The 20,504-nt window shown below is 43.0% G+C and overlaps 1 protein-coding gene across 1 annotated transcript in view; it reads right to left on the bottom strand.

The window, feature by feature from the left end:
• The window catches only part of LOC122553785 (dedicator of cytokinesis protein 2-like), a 1,227,980-nt gene that overhangs the window by 1,040,987 nt on the left and 166,489 nt on the right, over window positions 1-20,504 (bottom strand). The window contains exons 8-10 of the mRNA XM_043698147.1: window positions 19,947-20,101; window positions 11,460-11,541; window positions 7,750-7,885 (exon numbers count right to left, since the gene is read on the bottom strand). Of these exons, the coding sequence (XP_043554082.1) occupies window positions 7,750-7,885; window positions 11,460-11,541; window positions 19,947-20,101 (373 nt within the window). The remainder of the gene's footprint in view (window positions 1-7,749; window positions 7,886-11,459; window positions 11,542-19,946; window positions 20,102-20,504) is intronic.

Below are 20,504 nucleotides of genomic sequence, written 5' to 3'. Positions count from 1 at the left end.
TAGGATGGTGACGTCAGCTTGTACGAGGGGACATAACTACATATTGAGGGGTGATAGAATTAAGACAGATGTCAGAGGCAGGTTCTTTACTCAGAGAGTGGTAAGGGCATGGGATGCCCTGCCTGCCAATGTAGTTAACTCAGCCACATTAGGGAGATATAAACAATCCTTGGATAAGCGCATGGATGATGATGGGATAGTGTAGGGGGACGAGCTGAGAATAGTTCACAGGTCAGTGCAACATTGAGGGCCAAAGGGCCTGTACTGCGCTGTATTGTTCTGTGACCCGAATAGTTAACTCTAATTTCTCTTCACAGAATCTGTCGGATCTGCCAAGCTTTTCCAGCAACTTCTGTTTTTGTCCTGACCATGCCATTTGTTTAGGATGCCCACTGCATCATGCCCTGACAGGAAGCCTTCAGGTGGGAGATTATTTCAAAAGAGTTTGGAATTTGAGCTTGGTTATTGCATTGCCAAAACACCACCCATTTGGATAGCCACTTTAATAAAAATCACCCAGAATCAGCAGATTCTGAAAAATTGTTAGCCGGCAAGTCATCCACATTTCATTTGAATCCATCTGAAAGGATCCCAAATCATTCTGAAATGTACAGCGAGAAGGGGCCCATTTAGTTCATGACGTTAACACTGTTGCCAGCTCTTAAGATTGTACTGTTAACTCCTATCCTGCATCTTTTCCTCATCTCCATACAACAGTTCAGATGTATCATTTACAAACATTGACCAAGTCCTCTCATGTTGCCACCAGTGATAATGGCTAAACGGAGACTGTATTGTGGCAGTAATATCAAGTAATCCAGACCCTCAAACTAATATCCTGTGGACATGAGTGCAAATATGTTCATGGTCCTTAATGAAATTTACATTCTACCGCAACATCTGAATGAAAAGTCTGGTCTAATTGTGATCATGTTGAGTATTATTAAAATCTGATTCAATAATGCTCTTTAGGGAAGGAAACCTGCCATCCTCAGCTGGTCTGGCCTACATGTGGCTCCAGGAAGTAACTGACTCTCAACTGCCCTTTGGACCATTAGAATGGACAATAAAGTTAGCCCAGACAGAGAGATACCCAGATCCAATGAGCAAATAAAACATAAAAACCCTCCATTAAAAATTTGAAGATTTTTCTCCATTGGGCCTTTTGCTTTGGTCCATCTTGCGCAAATTTGATAACTTGATCATGTGCCTTGTATCTGTAGTTCATTACTTCAGCTGAAGTAGCTGATATGCAGCAGTCTGTGCCATCCTATTAATATTATGGTGGCAGATTTGAGTAACACTTGGGATATGGAACAATATGCACAAAATACCTCTTTCCAATGATATGAATGCCACTTTGGTGCCATTACACAGAATGGAAGCAGGAGTAGGCCATTCAGCCCTTCAAGTCTGCTCCACCACTCATTCTGATCAAACAACTCAGTAGCCTGCTCCTGCTTTTCCTCAAATCATTTGGTCTCTTTAGTCCCAAGTGTTATATCCAACTCCTTTTTGAAATCATACAATGTTTTGGCCTCAATTGCTTCCTGTGGTCGCCAATACCATAGGCTCACACTTTCTGGGTGAAGAAATTTCTCCTCACCTCCATCCTAAATGGTTTATCCATGTCCTCAGACCCCTGGTTCTGGACTCTCTGGTCATTAGGAGCATCCTTCCCATATCTGCCCTATCTAGTGCTGTTAGAATTTTAGTTGAGATTCCGCTATCTTCCTCCATTCTTCTGAACTCCTGTGAATACAGTCCTAGCCGACTCAATCTCTCCTCCTATGTCAGCTGAGACATCAAAGGAATTGCTACACTCCCTGGACAGCAAGAATATCCTTCCTCAGATAAGGAGAGAAATCCTCCACAAAACTCAGCAACAATGACATAACCAATTTCTCCTCAGATTCAGACCGATGTTGCAAGTCCAATAAAGCTTGCCTCGGAATGAGCAAGAAACGGTGAGAGGGTAAAGGCTGGAAGTGACTTGTGTTGGTCTGAGCTGATGTTGTATACCTTAAAATGATATTCCAGTTTGAACCAGCAACAGTCATTTCTAGATTTTAGTGGCTTCCTTCTTCCGCACTGTCTGTCTGTGCTGGAAAGCTCTACGTGAGAGCAACTCTGGACAACAATTCAACAAGCTAGTGCAGAGAATAATTGCAGCATCTCTTTTCCCCTGACATTGTGTTTCATAGATACCTATTGTCATCCAAAGCTGTGGGAGCATTTACTGCTCGCTGTGGTACAATGGGTAGCATTATCCTCCCTCAGTGGGGAAACTTGAATTGTGGGTTGAAGTCTAATATGGATGTCATTAATGCATAGCTGCAAGATTGAGGTGCAAGAGTTAAACCAAAGCTTTCAGGTTCATGAACAAGATCCAATGATGTATTTCAGAAAGAGAGCGCTCGCTAACAAACATCCCAGCAAACAACCTTGATAAAATGATGATTTGACCATTATAACATTGCTCCCTATGAGATCTTACTATGTGCAAATTAGTTGCCACTTTTTAAATGTTATGACAGCAATAACACTGCAAAGGTTGCACTCTTGGGGACAGTCAAGGTCATAAAAGGTGATGCGAAAACCTTAAGGTTTTCCTTCTGTTGCCTTTTCTCCTGAACAAGCAAATCTTTTAAAAATTAATCACATCTGAATCATCTCGGAAAATATTGCCACACACGAGCATTCCCTTGAAGAACGATATTTGCGGTTTCTTTTCTCAAGGATTCAGATTTTGTTTTTATGCATCTCTTTTATTTATCATCTACATAACAAATACAGACACACGTGACCTGGGCTCCCCCTGCTGGGTTTTCTCGATTAGCTTTCAGTTGCTTTGAAGAGCTTTTACACCATCATTTCCCAGAATTTTCTGCTGGGTTTATAAACACATAACTTACATAATCACAACTATCATCATTAGTTCCATCCATAAAACAGACACAATCTAATGTATCTGAATCACTACACTACACACCACACTTAACTCATCCTGAGCCTTCAAGTAATTAATCAAAACTTGAAACTGTCTATCCAACCCATATCTTCATTATTAAACTCGAGTTGTTCTCGAATTACATGACTGTGCTTCTTGTCTCTCAGGAACTGAACGAGTCTATTAAGCAATTGGTTAATCAAAGAACAATACAGCACAGGAACAGGCCCTTTGGCCTTCCTAACCTGCCATGACAATGTTTGTGCTAACCTGTGTAGAATGAGTTCTCTGATGATTCAGACAGCAACAAACTGAATTTATGTGGTGCCTGTAACATCATAAGGCCCTCTCTCAGGAGATTAAGACTCTGTCAAGAGCATCTTAGGAGAAGAAAGCAAGAGAAACAGAGAGGGTTGGGGAGGGAATTCCGGAGCTTGGAGACCAGGCTGCTGAAGCCACAACCGGGAGTGGAGGATTTGATCAAAGACGTGAGGAAATAGTCATGAGGCTGGAGGATATTACACCTGTAGGGAGGGCAAGGCCTTGAGAGAATTTGAGAGCTAGATGAGAATTTTAAAATTGCCAGCATTGTTTAGGTTAGTGAAATCAAGGGACAAGCAATGAAAGAGGCTTGGTGTGAGTTTGGACACTCCTGTGGCAAAGTTGTTGATTACTTATGGAACATAGGAGCTCTGCCAGAAGTGAGTTGGAATAGCCAAGTCCAGAGGCAACAAAGTCACAGTGCGGAAGCAGGCCATTCGGCCCATTGAGTCCACACCGATTGTCCAAAAAGCATCCCATCCAAACTCACCCCCCTGCATTTCCCATGGCTAACCCACCTAGCAGCACATCCCTGTGACACTATGGCCAACTTATCTAACCTGCACATCTTTGGGAGGAAACCAGAGCACCCAAAGGCAACCCAGAAAGACAGGGAGAAACTGTGCCTGAGGGTGGAATCGAACCCAAGTCCCCGGTGCTGTGAGGCAGCCCGTGCTAACACTGAGCCACCATACTACCCTGGTGAAGGCTTTAACAACAGATCAGCTGAAGCTTGGGCCTCGTCTTTTGATGTAATGGAGGAAAATCTTAGTGGTGGTGGCATATTTTACCAGACAATGAATTAGGTCTCAAAGCATGCCATCCAGGTTGATGCCAGCAGCCATGTTCAAAGCAAGATGGTTACCAGGGAAAGGGATGTTGTCAGTTCATTGTAAGGGAAGGGAGGTTGTGGATTTGAGTCCTATGCCAGCATGTGGAGCACAAATTCTGCAGTGATACTCCAAAACAGTACTGAGGGAGTGCTGAACTACTTCACCATCTTTTGGGTAAGGTTAAACCAGTGCCCCAGCAGCCCATTCCACATACTATGGCACTGTTTCAAAGGGGAGTTAAGGGAGCTGATCTCTGTGTGTTTGCCAACATTTATCAAGTAACAAAACCTCATTAAAAAAGGAATGGATTATCTGAGAGTTATCACACTGCTGTTTGTGGGACTTTGCTATGCACCAATTGAAAATTGCATTTCTTACAGTTCCTTACAGTGAGATAGGACTTCGGATACACAGAGTATTTTGAGAAGTCATGAGGTCATGAAAGGGGCTACATAACGTGTCAACTACCATGCTTCAAGTGAGGGGACAGATTGAGAAGGAGAATACATGCCAACCAGTGCAGGAATCAAACCCATCTCGATGGTGTTACTTTGCATTGCAAACTAGTCATCCAGCCATCCTCAGCTAAACTATAGATTTATAATGAAACCATTTTAATCATATAGATATCAGTGAATGAAAACATACAGACTCCACTGAAGAGTTGGATATACAGTTATGGCATCAACATACACGTGTCGGTTGTTTGTCTGTGTGCACATGTTTGTGACTGTGTACTTGTGTTGAAAAATGTAGTGCTGGAAAAACACAGCAGGCCAGGCAGCATCCGAGAAGCAGGAGAATCGACGTTTCGGGCATAAGCCCTTCTTCAGGACTGTGTGTCTGTATTTGTCCATCTGTGCATTTATGTGTTTGTATCTCTGTCTGGTGTGTGTATGTGTGCGTTCCTGCACGTGTCTGTATATGTCTGTGTAGGCCAATATGTGCACGCTTATGTGTGTGTCTATGACTGTGCACCTGTGGTCTGTGTGTGTTTGTCGTGTCTGTGTGGTTGTCTGTGTGCGTGTGTGTGCATGCTTGTGTATACCTGTCTTTGCGTGTATGTGCTTGTGTCTGTGTGTGTGTTCACGTGTATGTGTACACCTGTGTCTGTGTGTGCGTATGTGTAGACCTGTGTATGTGTTCGCATGTGTGTGTGTGTCTGAGTATGTGTTCACGTGTGTGTATGTGTACACCTGTGTGTGTGTCTGTGTATGTGTTCGCATGTGTGTATGTGTACACCTGTGTGTGTGTGTATCCACGTGTGTGTGAGAGTACATTTGTGTGTCTGAGTGTTCGCATGCGTGTATGTGTACACCTGTCTGTGTGTGTATGTGTGTGCTTGCATGCTGGAAGCTGCAGCCAGGGTGTCAGGTGTATTGAAAATGTTCAGGAGCAGCAGCACTTTCCAGCCACCACTGGGAATTATCCATTAGCAGATGGGAACGTGGATCAGCTGCTCTGCTGGCTGCTGCAAGATGGTGGGCAGTAGCTTTGTATTATTAAGACACCAATTTCTCCTGATTCAGAGAGTGCCTGTCAGGAGTCAGTGTACTGGAGACAGACTTCCTGAAACACACCGGGGCACATTGGAGCTTGGCTGAAGCTACAAGATTGGGAATCCAGCAGTAAGTAAAGGTAATGGCAAAACAATCTGAATGGGCCATAGGGCTGATGGCGGTTTAACCTGAGGCAAGGGAAAAGATAGAGAAGGAGAGGCCCCTCATGTGTAACCTCAGCCAGAGCAGGAATTATGCTATCGACTGCATCGTTGTGGTTTTGTTCGCCGAGCTGGGAATTTGTGTTGCAGACGTTTTGTCCCCTGTCTAGGTGACATCCTCAAGTGCTTGGGAGCCTCCTGTGAAGCGCTTCTGTGATGTTTCCTCCGGCATTTGTAGTGGTTTGAATCTGCCGCTTCCGGTTGTCAGTTCCAGCCGTCCGTTGCAGTGATCGGTATATTGGGTCCAGGTGGGTATGCTTATTGATTGAATCTGTGGATGAGTGCCCATGCCTCTCGGAATTCCCTGGCTGTTCTCTATCGACTGCATCACTAAAGCAACCGTCCAGCCAACTGAGCTAACTGACCCCCAGTTTAGAAAGTGAATCACCTCCTAACTCCCCAAAAGCCTGTTCATCCTCTATCCATAATACACAGGACAGGAATGAGGATACTCCCCACTGCCTCGATGTAACATACATCAAAGTCAACACCATCCAGGCAGCTCTCTTGATTGGCAAGCCATCCATCATTTCAGCAATCACTGCCCCCGACATTGCAATCTCTACCACTGAGAACGTAAAAGACACATGGACAAACCACCAAATGAAGTTCTCTTCCAAGTCATACACCATCCTTATATGTCATTGGCTCAAAATCCTAAAATTCACAGTATCGTGGGCATCCATTCACCACTCAGGGTCAAGTGATGGAAGAATGCAGCTCAGTACTATCTTCTCTTGAGAGGTATAGGAATGAACAATAATCACTAGCCTTGCCAGCCAAGGCTGTGAATGGATAAAGATAAACAGATTTTTTAACAAGTACACAAAGAACTGCAGATGCTGGAAATCTGAAACATCAATAGAAATTGCTGGAGAAACTCAGCACATCTAGCAGCATCTGCGCAGAGAAAGCAGAATTAGCATTTCAGAAATTCAGATTGGAAATGTTATCTCTGCTTTCTCGCCACTGATACTGCTAGATCTGCTGAGTTTCTCCGGCAATTTCTGTTGTTGTTTGAAACAAAAAAAGGGTCATCTCCTCAACCCACTCCTTGTAACTGTACACCCTATAAATGGTGTGACTCAAATAAATCTATGCTGCACCTTCTCCATATCCAACATATCCTTGCTATTGTGAGGAGTTCCCAATGGGACTTCATATGTGGCACAGATTTGGTTTAAGCAGAGATTTCATTCCAAAAATCAATCAATCAAATTTGCATACTAAATCATCAGTGGACAGAATAAAATCAAATTGTATAAATCAGTTTGTAACAAAGAAATATCACAAAAAGGTGCAGGGTTAGGCTATTTGACCTTGTGAGCTTGCATCGCCACTCATTGTCATGATGACTGAACATCCAGTTCAGTTTCCCACTTTCCCCCATAACCTTTGATCTCTTTAGATCCCAAATCAATCAAACGAAGAATGTCATCTTCCAACAATGGGTCAAGATAGATCTGTAACATTGTAGTGTGGTGCTGGAAAACAACAGTTGGTCAGGCAGCATCCGAGGAGAAGGAGAGTCGACGTTTCGAACATAAGCCCTTCATCAGATTTCTAATGAAGAGCTATACTCGAAACATCGATTCTCCTGCTCCTCGATGCTGCCTGACTGGCGATGCTTTTCCAACACCACACTCTTCGACTCTGATCTCAGCATCTGCCTGTAACATTGTAGCCTTGATTCTTATTCTAAGAATTAGTTCCCAAACATTTTTCCAAATAAAGAGATAGAAAGGCATGGCAGTTTGAGTGAGTGTCAGGAGTTAAGCTCCATCAATAAACTGATGGAGTCACAGTGACCTTTTCTTTTCCTTCCCTCCAATTCTCCAAACTGTTTGCATTTGAGAGTTCACAAACTGTTGATTGATTCCAAGAACATTCTCTGTGTTCTCGTAACTTTGCAATCTTTCACATACCTGAAACTCCAAATGGCCTTCTCAAACCTTGAGTCATCTTTTTGGCATTAGTCTCCTTCAGCTCCATTCTCCCAACCCGGACTATCTGACACACTAAGTAAATCTTCTCTCGATTCAAGTCTTTGCTTCCTAGATCCTAAAATAAAAACGATCAGGAAGTGAGAATAACAGTTCTAATTCTTTGCACGACAGAATTTGCTTTGGTGTTGATATATATTATAAACTTCTTCTGTTTTGTTTTAAAAGTTAATCAGCAGCCAGCCCTCTTCTTTAAAGTTATCAAAGCCAACTCATTAGACTATAAGATCATAAGATATAGGAGCAAATTAGACCATTTGGCCTATCAAATCTGCTCTGCCATTTGAATATGGCTGAAAGATTTTCAATCCTGTGTTTCTGTCTTCTCCCTGTAACTTTTGACCCCCTTACTTAATCTACTCAAGACTGGGTTGGATAGATTTTTCAACTTTCTTTTATTATTTCATGGGATGTGGGAGTAGGCAGCAAGACTAGCACTTGCTGCCCACAAATTGAGTACTTTGCCACTTCAGCAGGCTGTTCAGAGTCTAACACATTGCTGTATCTGCTTTTGTCTGTGTCAAAGCAACAGCAATACTTTCTCAGCCTGTAATCTCGGTGCAAATTTGCAGTATGACATAACCCCCGCATGTTCTCCCCATGTCTGCATGGGTTTCCTCCAGGTGCTCTGGTTTCCTCCCACAGTCCAAAGATGTGTAGGTTAGGTAAATGGGCCATGCTACATTGCCCATAATGTCCAGGGATGTGCAGGTTAGGTGCATTACTAAGTGGTAAATGGAGTAATAGGGTAGGCGAATGAGTCTGAGTGAGTTACTTTTTGGAGGGTTGGTGTGGATTTGTTGGGCCAGATGGCCTGTTTCCACACTGCAGGGGTTCTAAGTTAACCCTCCTTCATCTCTCTGTAACTTTTGACAACTGATGTTCTTTCTGAAGGAACTACGCTGGAGCACCAGAAAATGAGAAATGTAAATGCTACATAGGGAAGTGGAGTGGGGTTGAAGGGGGGGAGGAAGGGATGGACTCCTCACCCCTGTCCCGCGACCTACAAAAGGAAAGTGAATCCCACAGCAACAACACCGTGAGCACCATTAATGAGGGCGATGGTTACTGGAGAGGGAGCCTATGCCCTGCTGGACAGTTTGCTTTGCCAGCAACATCAGCAGTGCCAAGGGCCCAGTCATGAGTTCTGCCAGGACGGTGGACAAGCCCTCTGAAAAGGCATTAAAAAAACCCACGGATGCGGGAAATCAGAAACAAAAACAGAAATTGCTGGAGAAACTCGGCTGGCCTGGCAGCATCTGTGGAGAGGGAAACAGAGTTAATGTTTCGGGCCAAGTGACTCTTCTTCAGAACACCTGCTGTGTTTCTCCAGCAGTTTCTACTATTGTTCCCCATTGAAGGCAGCTATGGTCCAAGGTAAGTCAATGGTGTTGGGCAGAAAGGGTTTAGTGAGGGGTTAGGACATGTGGGTCAACGGGGGCGAAGGGCTCAAGACTATCTCTGGGATTGGGGGGGGGGTTGATCCCAGGTGGCCTACTGTATGAATGGCTTCTCCTGTAGATAACGTGCCCCGTTCCTTCCCATCCTTTTAAAAACGTTTAGAGGAAAGCAAGCTGTCCGCTCCTGCCCTTTAAGAAGCTCAAGTTTCTTAAAAAGCTGCTAACCCTCACACACAGCCCCTCCCAATCATGGGGGTAACCTTGGCATTGGTAAAGGCCAGCCCCTTCAGATTCTGGGTGAAACCTTGGGATGATGGAGAGATGTTAGACTGTACACTCACCCAATTTTACATCTTTTACCCCTTTCTCCCTCCTTTTTATTGGATGTTGTGAAACTTGAAAGGGTTCAGAAAAGATTTACAAGGATGTTGCCAGGGTTGGAGGGTTTGAGCTACACGGATAGGATGAATAGGCTCGGGCCATTTTCCCTGGAGTGTCAGAGGCTGAGGGGTGACCTTATAGAGGTTTATGTAATAATGAGGAGCATGGATAGGGTGAATAGACAAGCACTTTCCCTGGGGTGGGGTAGTCCAAAACTAGAAGGCATAGTTTAGGATGACAGGGGAAAGATTTAAAAGGAACACAAGGGGTAATATTTTCATGCAGAGGGTGGTGCATATCTGGAATGAGCTGTCAGAGGATGTGGTGGAGGCTGATACAATTACAGCATTTAAAAGGCATCTGAATGGGTATATGAACAGGAATGGTTTATAGGGATATGGACCAAATGCTGGCAAATGGGGCTAGATTAATTTTTGGATATCTGGTTGGCATGGACAAATTGGGCCAAAGGGTCTGTTTCCATGCTGTACATCTCTATAACTCTATGACCCTCCCCTCCACCCAAACCTTGCCAGAAACGTGGGAAGGTCATGTACAACATAGCCCTTTGTTTGTGAACAGCATCTGGAGACAAGGTTAATACAAACAAACAGGGCCATTTGTTCCATTTTGGATTGATCATCTGAAAAGAATTGAGACTGTTTCCATCACACCTGGAGTACTGTGTGCATTTTTGATCTCCTTATGTGAGGAAGGATGTTCTTCACATAGGAAGAACAACAACGAAGATTTACCAAACTGGGTCCGAGATGGCAGGAATGATGTGTAAGGAATTGGTTGACTTGGGAAGGATTACATTTGCCGGAAATCAGAAGAATGGTTGCTAGGGGGCGGGTGGAATCTCATAGAACCCTATGAAATTCTAACAGGTAGATGCAGGAAGGGTGTTTCTGATGATGGCAGAATCCAGAACACAGGGTCACAGTCAAAGGATACTGGCTAAACCATTTGGAACTAAGGTGAGAAGAAATATCCTCACCCAGAGAGTGGTGAGTCTGTGGAGTTCCCTCCCACAAACACGGTTAAGGTCAAAAGATTTGAATGATCTCAAGAAGGAGTTGAATATACCATTTGGGCCGAAAGGGATCAGGAGTGGGGAAAGCAGGAACAGCCTCCTAAATTGGATGATCAGAATGAATGGCAGAGCAGGCTCAAAGGGCTGATTGGCCGACTCCTACCCTAGCTTCCAAATTTCTATTTTTCTGCTTTCTATCACCGTGTTCATTACTAATTGGCACTGGTAGTTCCTTCACAATTTCAAAATAATAGCAGTAGAGTCTGGGAGCACTTCCCTAAAGAACAGAGGGAGGTTTAAGTTCATTGTTGGTCTTTCTTGTATAGAAATGGATAATATAGTAGCATGAACTGAAGTACGAAAAAACAATTTACAAGAATGATACCAAAACCCAACAGGGAAGACTGAACAAATTCTTTCCATTGGAAAGGATTGAGACATATCTTCTTTCAAATTCTCGAGTGACTTGATTGGATAGACACGGAGAAAATGTTTCCTCCTGTCAAAACTAGGAGCCCCAAATTAACATCATCATGAGTAAATCCAATAAATAAATAAATAAAATGTCTACACTCAGAGTGGGGGGAATGTAGAGGTTACTATCACAGGGAGTGCCTGAGGAAAACAGCGTTGATGCATTTAAGAGGAAGCGAGATAAACACAAATGGGAGAAAAGAATGGAAGGATTACTTGGCTGAATAATCTGCAACAGCAAGAAGTGAGGGAAAGGCCGTCTCATGGCCTTAAATATCAAGATTGATAGTTGGGTCAAATGGACCTAATTGTGTGCTGGAAAATGTCGATGCCATACTTACTGTGAACACCACTTTTAAATTGTTCAGCATCTCAATCTCCTTTGGTAGGCCAGTGCTTGCCCAGCGGAATAAATAGTTTTCACTGAAAAGACAAACGTTTATTTTAATATAAAATCTACTTTTACATATATTAGAATATAAAATGAAGGTAAAACGACAACTGTCTGAAACCAAAACTCAGCTTGTTTTTTTCATTTCATCAACAGAAGACTTAGCTCCAAACACTTTCAGAGCATATCACTCGGTTGATGGTGGACTCTCTCTTATTTTTGAATCTCTAAAAGCCACTACAAATGCCCAGGCACCATGACTTTCCGTTGCGAGAATGGCTGATTCAAGTGAACCTTCTTCATTGTTTATCCTCCTCCATCAACCTTTTGTTTTCAACTGTTGGATCTGCAATTCACTGCTGAGGTCAGCTAGCATTCACCTTGGCTACTGGCATAGTAAACTGACAGAGAGGATTGCTGTAGAACTTGCCAGATTCCACTGGTGTCATTCCAGGGAGGATCAGCTGGGATCTGCAACAGGCGGCCAAATTGATTTGTTAGATAATCCTGACAGAATGAGTGAAATTCACCAGAATCATGAACATTCAAGCACTCTGCCATAGCCAGTTGGCAGTTCAGAATTTGAACCTTGCAACAAAGAGAAAAATATCAGCAAACACGTGAACAGGCAGAGTGTAGAGTGACATGCAGATGAGATTAGTTTAGAATGGTATCATGGCCTGCACAGACATGGTGGGCTGAAGGGCTCGCTCCTCTGCTGTATTGTTTTCTGTTTTAAAGATCTTATTCATTTTGGAATTAACGCTGGTTAAAAAATTCAATCAGCATTTTGCAAAACCTGCACTAATAAATGAAACCTAACACTGATTTGCAAATAGCACTTTTTACCTTTTTTTTAATCAGTTCACAGGACGTGGATGTTACACATCCCTAATTGCCCTTGAACTGTGTAGCTTGTTAGGCCATTTTAGAGGCCTATGCTTTTGGAGTCACATATAGGTCAGACCAGATCAAAATGGCAGTTTTACTATTCTGAAGGATGTTTGTGAACTTTTTTGTTAATTTCAATCCATGATGACTTTTTTTAAACTTCATTCACGGGATGAGGGCATCTCTGAACTAGGCCAGCATGTATTGTCCATCCCTAATTGACCACAGGGCAGTTAAGAGGCCACCACATTGGTGTGGATCAGGAGTAACATGTAGGCCAGACCAAGGAAGGATGGCAAATTCCTTCCCAAAAGGACATAAGTGAGCCAGATGGGTTTTTCTGACAATCAACAATGGATTTGTGGCCATCGTTAGACTCTTTAATTCCAGATATTTTATTGAATTCAAATTCCACCATTTGAACCCAGGTCCCCAGAAAATTGCCTGAGTTTCTAGATTCACAGTCCAGTGATAACACCACTAGGCCATTGGCTCCTCCTAGGACTTTCTGTTCACCTTTACTGAGGTAGGCTTTCAGTTTCAGTTATTTTTATTAAGTGAATTTAGGTTTCATCGGCTTCTGTGAACCCATGAACTTAAGAACAGAAGGAGATGGAGTAGGCCATTCAGCCTATAAGTAAAGTAAATTGATGGAAGGTGTCATCAACAGTGCTATCATGCAGAATCTGCTCAGCAATAACCTGCTCAGTGACACCCAGCTTGGGTTCTGCCAGGGCCACTCAGCTCCTGACCTCATTACAGCCTTAGTTCAAACATGGTCAAAAGAGCTGAATCACAGAGAAGAAGTGAGAATGACAGCCCTTGACATCAAGGCTGCATTCAACTGATTGTGGCATCAAGTAGCCCTAGCAAAACTGAAATTAATGGGTATCAGGGGGCAAACTCTCTGGTGGTTGGAGTCACATCTGGCACCTAGGAAGATGGTTTTGATCATTGGAGGTCAGTCATCTCAGCTCCAGGACATCTCTGCAGGAGTTACTCAGGGTAGGGTCATTGGCCCAACCAGCTGTTTTGTCAATGACCTTCCCTCCAACATAAGATCAGAAGTGGGGGATGTTCGCCGATGATTACATAATATTCAGCATCATTTGTGACTCCTCAGATACTGAAGTAGTTCATGCCCAAATGCAATAAGATCTAACCTTGGGCCGAAAATGGTATGTAACATTTGTGCCACACAAATGCCAGGCAATGGCCTTCTCCAATAAGAAACAATCTAACCATTGTTCCTTAACATTAAATGGTGTTACCATCACTGCATCCACACTACCAACATGCTGGGGGTGATCTTGACCAAAAACTCAACTGTATACACCATAAAAAATACAATGGCTACAGAGGCAAGTCAGAGGATCGGAAGAGGGTAACTCACCTCCTGACCCACCCCCTCAAGTCTCTCCATCATCTACAAGGCACAAGTCAGGAGTGTGATGGAATACAGCCACTAGTCTGTTGCAGTTGCAATGCTCAACAAAGTTGACACCATCCAAGACAAAAGGAGCTCTCCTGATTGGCAACCCATCCATCATCTCATGACCTCCCACACCAGAGGAGAGTAGCAGCAGTGTGTACTCTTGACAAAACAGACTGCAGCGACTCAGCAAGACTCCTTTGACTTAACTCTGACAACACTCAAGAAGCTCAACATCATGTTGGTGGACAAAGCTGCCCGCTTGATTGACACCAAATCCACAAGCATCCACCTTCTCTTCCACCTACATTCAGGAGCAGCAGTATGTACTATCTACAAGAAGCATCGCAGAAATTCACCAACATTCTTAGACAATCACTTCCATCTTGAAGGACAAGGGCAGTAGATACATGGGAACACCACCTGCAAATTTCCCTCCAAGCCATTCACCATCCTGAATTGGAAATATATCACCGTTCCCCCAGTATGGCTAGTCTAAAATCCTGGAATTCCCTCCCTAATGGCATTGTGGGTTAATCCACAGCAGGTGAACTGCAATGGTTCAAGAAGGCAGCTTCCACAGGGCAACTAGGGACGGACAATAAACTCGGCAAAAACAAGGATTACAGATGCTGGAGATTAGAGTCAAGATTAGAGTGGTGCTGGAAAAGCACAGCAGGTCAGGCAGCATCTGAGGAGCAGGAAAATCGAATGATGAAGGGCCTTTGCCCGAAATGTCGATTTTCCTGCTCCTTGGATGCTGCCTGACTTGCTGTGCTTTTCCAGCACCACTCTAATCATGTGCAATTAACTGTCTTCTTCAAAAAGATAATGCATTTGGAAAGCCATTACTTTCTCTGTATCCATACAAGATGTTAACAAATTTCCTTGATAGAAGGAGATCTGCTGTCCTTACCCAGTCTGACTGCAGACCCACTGCAATGTATTTGACTCTTAACTAACCTTTTTAAAATTAGATTAGATTAGATTACTTACAGTGTGGAAACAGGCCCTTCGGCCCAACAAGTCCACACCGACCTGCCGAAGCACAACCCACCCATATCCCTGCATTTACCCCTTTAACCTAACGCTACGGGCAATTTAGCATGGCCAATTCACCTAACCCGCACATCTTTGTGACTGTGGGAGGAAACCGGAGCACCCTGCGAGCCTGGTCCTTGACCTTGAGAATTTTTTAAAACAGATGTTAACAAATTTCCTTGATAGAAGGAGATCTGCTGTCCTTACCCAGTCTGACTGCAGACCCACTGCAATGTATTTGACTCTTAACTAACCTTTGAAATGGCATGGGATAATTAGGGTTGTGCTCAAACTTACCAATAACGTAAAACATCCCTCACAAGTGTAAAGTTAAAAGGACAATCTATACCAGATTTTGCTACTGCCACAAAGAATGGACTACATCACTGACATAGCGATTTTCACCTCCTGGGTGACCTGCTCACTGCCCCTTTAAGCGAGCCACCAGTTTTGCAAGTTCTGAAATACCTTGTTCATTTAGATTTGTTAAATCAGCAGCTGATCGACTTCAGTGGAGTCAAAGGAAGCATGAAATTGACAGTGACAAATGGGAAATATTCTGGACTGTGTTAGGCCTAAACTCCCAGTAATTACAGTTTCAAATTGTATTCACTGCCAATTTTTTTCCCACCTATTGTATTTTCCGTATGATTGTTCTAATAAATCAGAATACCTTCAATGAAAAACAAAAACGTTTTCTTCAGGTGGAACCAGACTCCTCAAGTCTAATTTCACACCAGTTCCAGTATGCTACATATCGTTCTCTGCAGTTCGATTGTCCCGGTAAGTGAACAAATGTCATTTGCAAAGTTCCAGTGAGCAGGTGAAAATGCTGAAAGTAAATTCAATTGACCTTCTGTCTCATCATTGCGCAGTGCTAAGTAATCGCATGTGCAAGTGTATTTTTGGAGAGAATTTGTAGAGAAGCTTTTGCCACATAGACTGGAACGATGGCAGGTTTGTGTGGCAAGAGGCCCCCCAGTTCACGAAAACTCAACTTCTTGATCAAACAACTTTTCTGTGTTCCCACTAGCTGGAATTACATGGGATTTCCAGTGGGAATCTGGTCCCACAAGAAAGACTTAAACTCCATTCCAGAGATTCAAGGATAGAAATCCAGACCGACAGTCGAGCACAGTGCTGAAGGAGAGCTGTATTGCCAGGTAAAGAATTAAGGCAGAATTTAAAAATTGTCAATGTGATAAAGAGGAAAAAGGAACTTATCACTATGTCACTGACCACTAAATTCTACCATTTTGGTTTAAGACTTTATGGGGAAGTGATGACCTAGTGGGATTATCGCTAGACTATTAATCCAGAGACCCAGGTAATATCCTGGGGACCCAGGTTTGAATCCAGCTATGGCAGATGGTGGAATTTGAATTCATTAAAAATCTGAAATTAAAAGTCTAATGATAACCATGAAACCATTGCCAATTGTTGGAAAACTCATGCCTTTTAGAGAAGGGAAACCCTTACCTGGTCTGACCGATGCATGAGTCCAGACTCACAGCAATGTGGTTGATATTTAACTGCCCTCTGGGCAATTACGGATGGGCAATAAATGCTGACCCAGCCAGCAACACAGTCATCCCATGAATGAATTAATACAAATAACTTTATTCACTTGGGTCATGGGGAAGAAATTTGGAAATAAAAGGCTGGAATCAATACACAGCATAATAAAACTGTTTAATTTGTTCTAAAAATAAACAACTGTTGTCTTTAGGAAAGGCAAATGACTGTCTTTACCTAGTCTGGCCTATACTCCATTCCAGCATCAAACCCAATTGGTTGGACCATGAATGACCAAGCAGTCTGTTCAATCGTCAAATCAGTGCCAGTGAGTTACACATGTCCACCGCCATCTGTTCAGGCCAACTCAGAATTAAGATAAAAGTGAAATCAGCATAGTGCAATAGGCTGCTTTCTCATTAGAGAGAGAGAGATGATTGGTGGTGAGGTGAACCTGAGGGTCACCACGTCTTAGGTCAAGGGCAAGATTGAGTAACAGGACCTTCACGATAACCTTAGCCAGTACGGGAACTGAACCCATGCTGTTGTATCACTCTGCGTCCAAATGGGTGAATGATGGACAATTATGTCTACCTCATTCATGACACCCACATTCAATGAAAAAACCATAGATGTGAAGCTGGAAATGCACAGCAGGTCAGACAGCATCCAAGGAGTCAAAAAATCAACTTTTTGTCCCAAAACATTGACTTTCCTGCTCCTCAGATGCTGTCTGACCTGCTGTGCATTTCCAGCTTCATATCTATTGACTCTGGCTTTCAGCATCTACAATCCTTATTGTCTCCAACAGAATGAAAAGACAAGGCCCACCAAAGAAAACTCAAGGGAGCAATGTCAATAAATCTGGCCTAACCCTTCGTTACCCACACATCATTTACAGTACACGAAGGTATACGTTTCTTTTTAAAACATTGGTATCATTTTTGCAGAATCATTTAGTCTGGGATATCATGTGGGCCTTGGGGGGTCTCACTCAACAGCGGAAGAACCAGGGGTCACTTCCACAGGAACCCCTGAAGGAATTGGGATTGTGTGGAGTTGAATATTCCATCAGGTCAGTCATGAGCTTATGGAACGGCAGAAGAGGCATGAAGGGCTGAGTGGCCTGCTCCTTGTTTATACTCTCATATTCAGATGAAAGCCTTGGTCCAAAATGTGAAGGTGTAACACTTTACCCCATTGCAACACCAACTCCAGTTAAATGACATGCCATCTTATTAACACTGGTGGTTGCCTAGACTTAGGAAGCTCATGAGCTGCCAACCTGCAACATATTTCTGACTGGTCTAGTAAGTTACTTAGTTCAAGAACAATTAGGAATTAGAAATAAATTCCACTGATACCCATTCATCCTGTGAATGAATAATAAAACAATGATCTATTTGTTTCTGAAGCAAGACTTGCCATCCACTGCCTTGTGGGTAAGGATTCCACATGATCCATCTGTGTGGAGTCATTTCTCCTCATCCCAGTCCACAATTGTCTATCTTATATTGTGACACTGGTCATGACCCCTTGTTCCAGCCAATTAGCCCTGCTTCCAGACTGTCCATCCCTGTCAGAATTTTATACATTTCAAATGAGATCCCTTTTCATTCATCTAATCTCCAGTGAATTCAGGCCTAGTCAACTCAAAATGACAAAGGTGCCATCCAGGAATCAGCCTGGTGAAACTTCCCTCAACTCCTTTTCCAACAAGTCTATCTTTTCTTCGGAAAGGAAACCAAAACGGCATTCTCCAGGTATGATCTTACCAACCCCTTTACAGCAACAACAAGATAACTGTGCTCCTGTACTCAAAACCCCTTGCAATAAATACAAACAAATCATATGCATCCCTAACTACTTGCTATATGTAAATTTCAGTAACTGGCACACAAGGACACCAGGTCCTCTTATATATCAACATTTTCTCATCTATAATCACTGAACTAACACACTGCCATTCTGTTGTTCCTACCAAAGTGGATAATGATCATGGATTTAGCAGAGTTTGATTGCTACCATTAATCAGTGAGTCCTACGTTGTTACACCATCCAGCTACCGAGATGGTAGAAAGTCAATTACTATCTGGTAATTCCTTAGTTCTTATGAAAAGCCTCCAATTCCATTAAAAGTCTCTGCTGTCATGCAGAAGCTAGAACGAACACAAACACACACACACACACACAGAAAAAGGTTCAAGAACAGCTTCTTCCCTGCTTTTATTAAACTGCTGAATAGGGTCCTATCTATTTTGTGCATTTCCTGTGTAGCTGTAAATATGAATGCCTGGCTCCAAGCACCCTATGATCTGCATGTCTTTGTTTGCTATGATCTGCCTATATTGCTCACAAGCAAAGCTTTTCACGGTACTTAGGTACATGTGACTACAACAAATCAAATCAAACCAAAATTCAGATTTGGAATGAGAAAAAAATTGGCAAACAAAGAAGGGAGAGAGTGTTTCAGTAAATGTCAGATAACCACAATGAGTAAAATTTGGAAATAGGTGAGCACTTTGGTGATAGTGACCACAATTCGGTTATGTTGACAATAGCAATGGGCAGGGATAGGGATATACCACAGGGAAAGAGGTATAACTGGGAGAAAGGCAATTACGATGTGATTAGATAAGATTTAGGAGGCATAGGATGGGGAAGGAAATTGCAGAGGATAACCATAGTTGAAATGAGGAGCTTACTCAAGGACCAGCTACTAGGAGTACTTGATAAGTGTGTCCCGGTCAGGCAGGGAGGACGTGGTGGAGCACGGGAATCATGGTTTACTAAGGAAGTTGAATCTCTTGACAAGAGGAAGAGGAAGGCTTATGTCAGGATGAGATGTGAAGACTCATTTAGGACGCTTGAGAGTTACAACTTAGCCAGGAAAGACCTCAAGAGAGAGCTAAGAAGGGCCAGGAGGGGACATGAGAAGTCACCAGAGGATGTGATCAAGGAAAACCCTAAGATTTTCTATCGCAATATCAGGAATAAAAGAATAGCCGGAGGGTTAGATAGGTTAGACAGTGAGAGCCTTTTTCTTTGGATGGCGATTTCTAGCATGAGGGAACATAGCTTTAAATTGAGGGGTTGATAGTTTAGGACAGATGTCAGAGGTAGGTTACTCAGAGTAGTATGGACGTGGAATGCACTGCTTGCAATAGTACTAGGCTCAGAAACTTTAAGGGCATTTACATGGTCATTGGATCGGCATATGGACGAGAATGGAATAGTGTTGGTTAGATGGGCTTCAGATTGGTTTCACAGGTCAACACAACATCAAGGGCTGAAGGGCCTGTACTGCACTGTAATGTTCTATGTTCTGTGTACTAAGATGGTCTATCAGATGAGCATTTGCTCTGCCTGAGCTACTAGGTGAGGCCATATTATGGTGAGTAAATAGGAAGAGATAGGGACTTCTCCTCATCATGGTTTTGGAAAAGGTTTTAGTTTGCTGTGGTTCAGCTCCATCTCCCACTCCATGTAAGTGGACACTATACGTTCCCAGAGGGTGGTCAATCGACCGATCATTCAAAGAAAATTGACAGCCCTCACCTGATTATCCTCTGCTCGTGAGGGTCATAGAGAGACATGAAGAGCTCAGCTTCCTCTCCAATTTTACAGACAAAATTGCGGACCCAGATGAACAGAGCGTTGGTGGGTGAGGAGGTTAAACGAGAAAACCGGTTGTATTCACTCTGGTTCTGAAACTGCCAAAAGGATAGAAATGTCAATGTCAACATCAACATCAGACTACTGCTCCCACCCCTTTGCAAACTAACAAGCAAAATTAGATGTACATTATTTTCACAAGCAATTCTCAGCAGTTCAAAAATCAAACTATTCAAGTGATGCATTGACACTGTGAGTTAAAATGCCCATTCCTTGTAATTGACTCATTTTCTTTGTAATAGACTCATTTTCAGCTGTGACAAGTCGCAGTTTTAAAACAGACTAAATGAATGTCTGATGAAAACCGAACAAACTGCGGATGCTGTAAATCAGAAACAAAAACTGAAAATTTCAGTTCTGAGGAAGGGTCACCAGATCCAAAATGTTAACTCTGATTGCTCTTCACAGATGCTGAGTTTTTTCAGCAACTTCTGTTTTTGT

Source organism: Chiloscyllium plagiosum, chromosome 1 (assembly GCF_004010195.1).
Source record: "Chiloscyllium plagiosum isolate BGI_BamShark_2017 chromosome 1, ASM401019v2, whole genome shotgun sequence".
In the NCBI taxonomy this organism is placed as follows: Eukaryota; Metazoa; Chordata; class Chondrichthyes; order Orectolobiformes; family Hemiscylliidae; genus Chiloscyllium; species Chiloscyllium plagiosum.
Note: the sequence above shows the minus strand (reverse complement) of the source record. Positions and strands in the feature narration are given on the sequence as shown.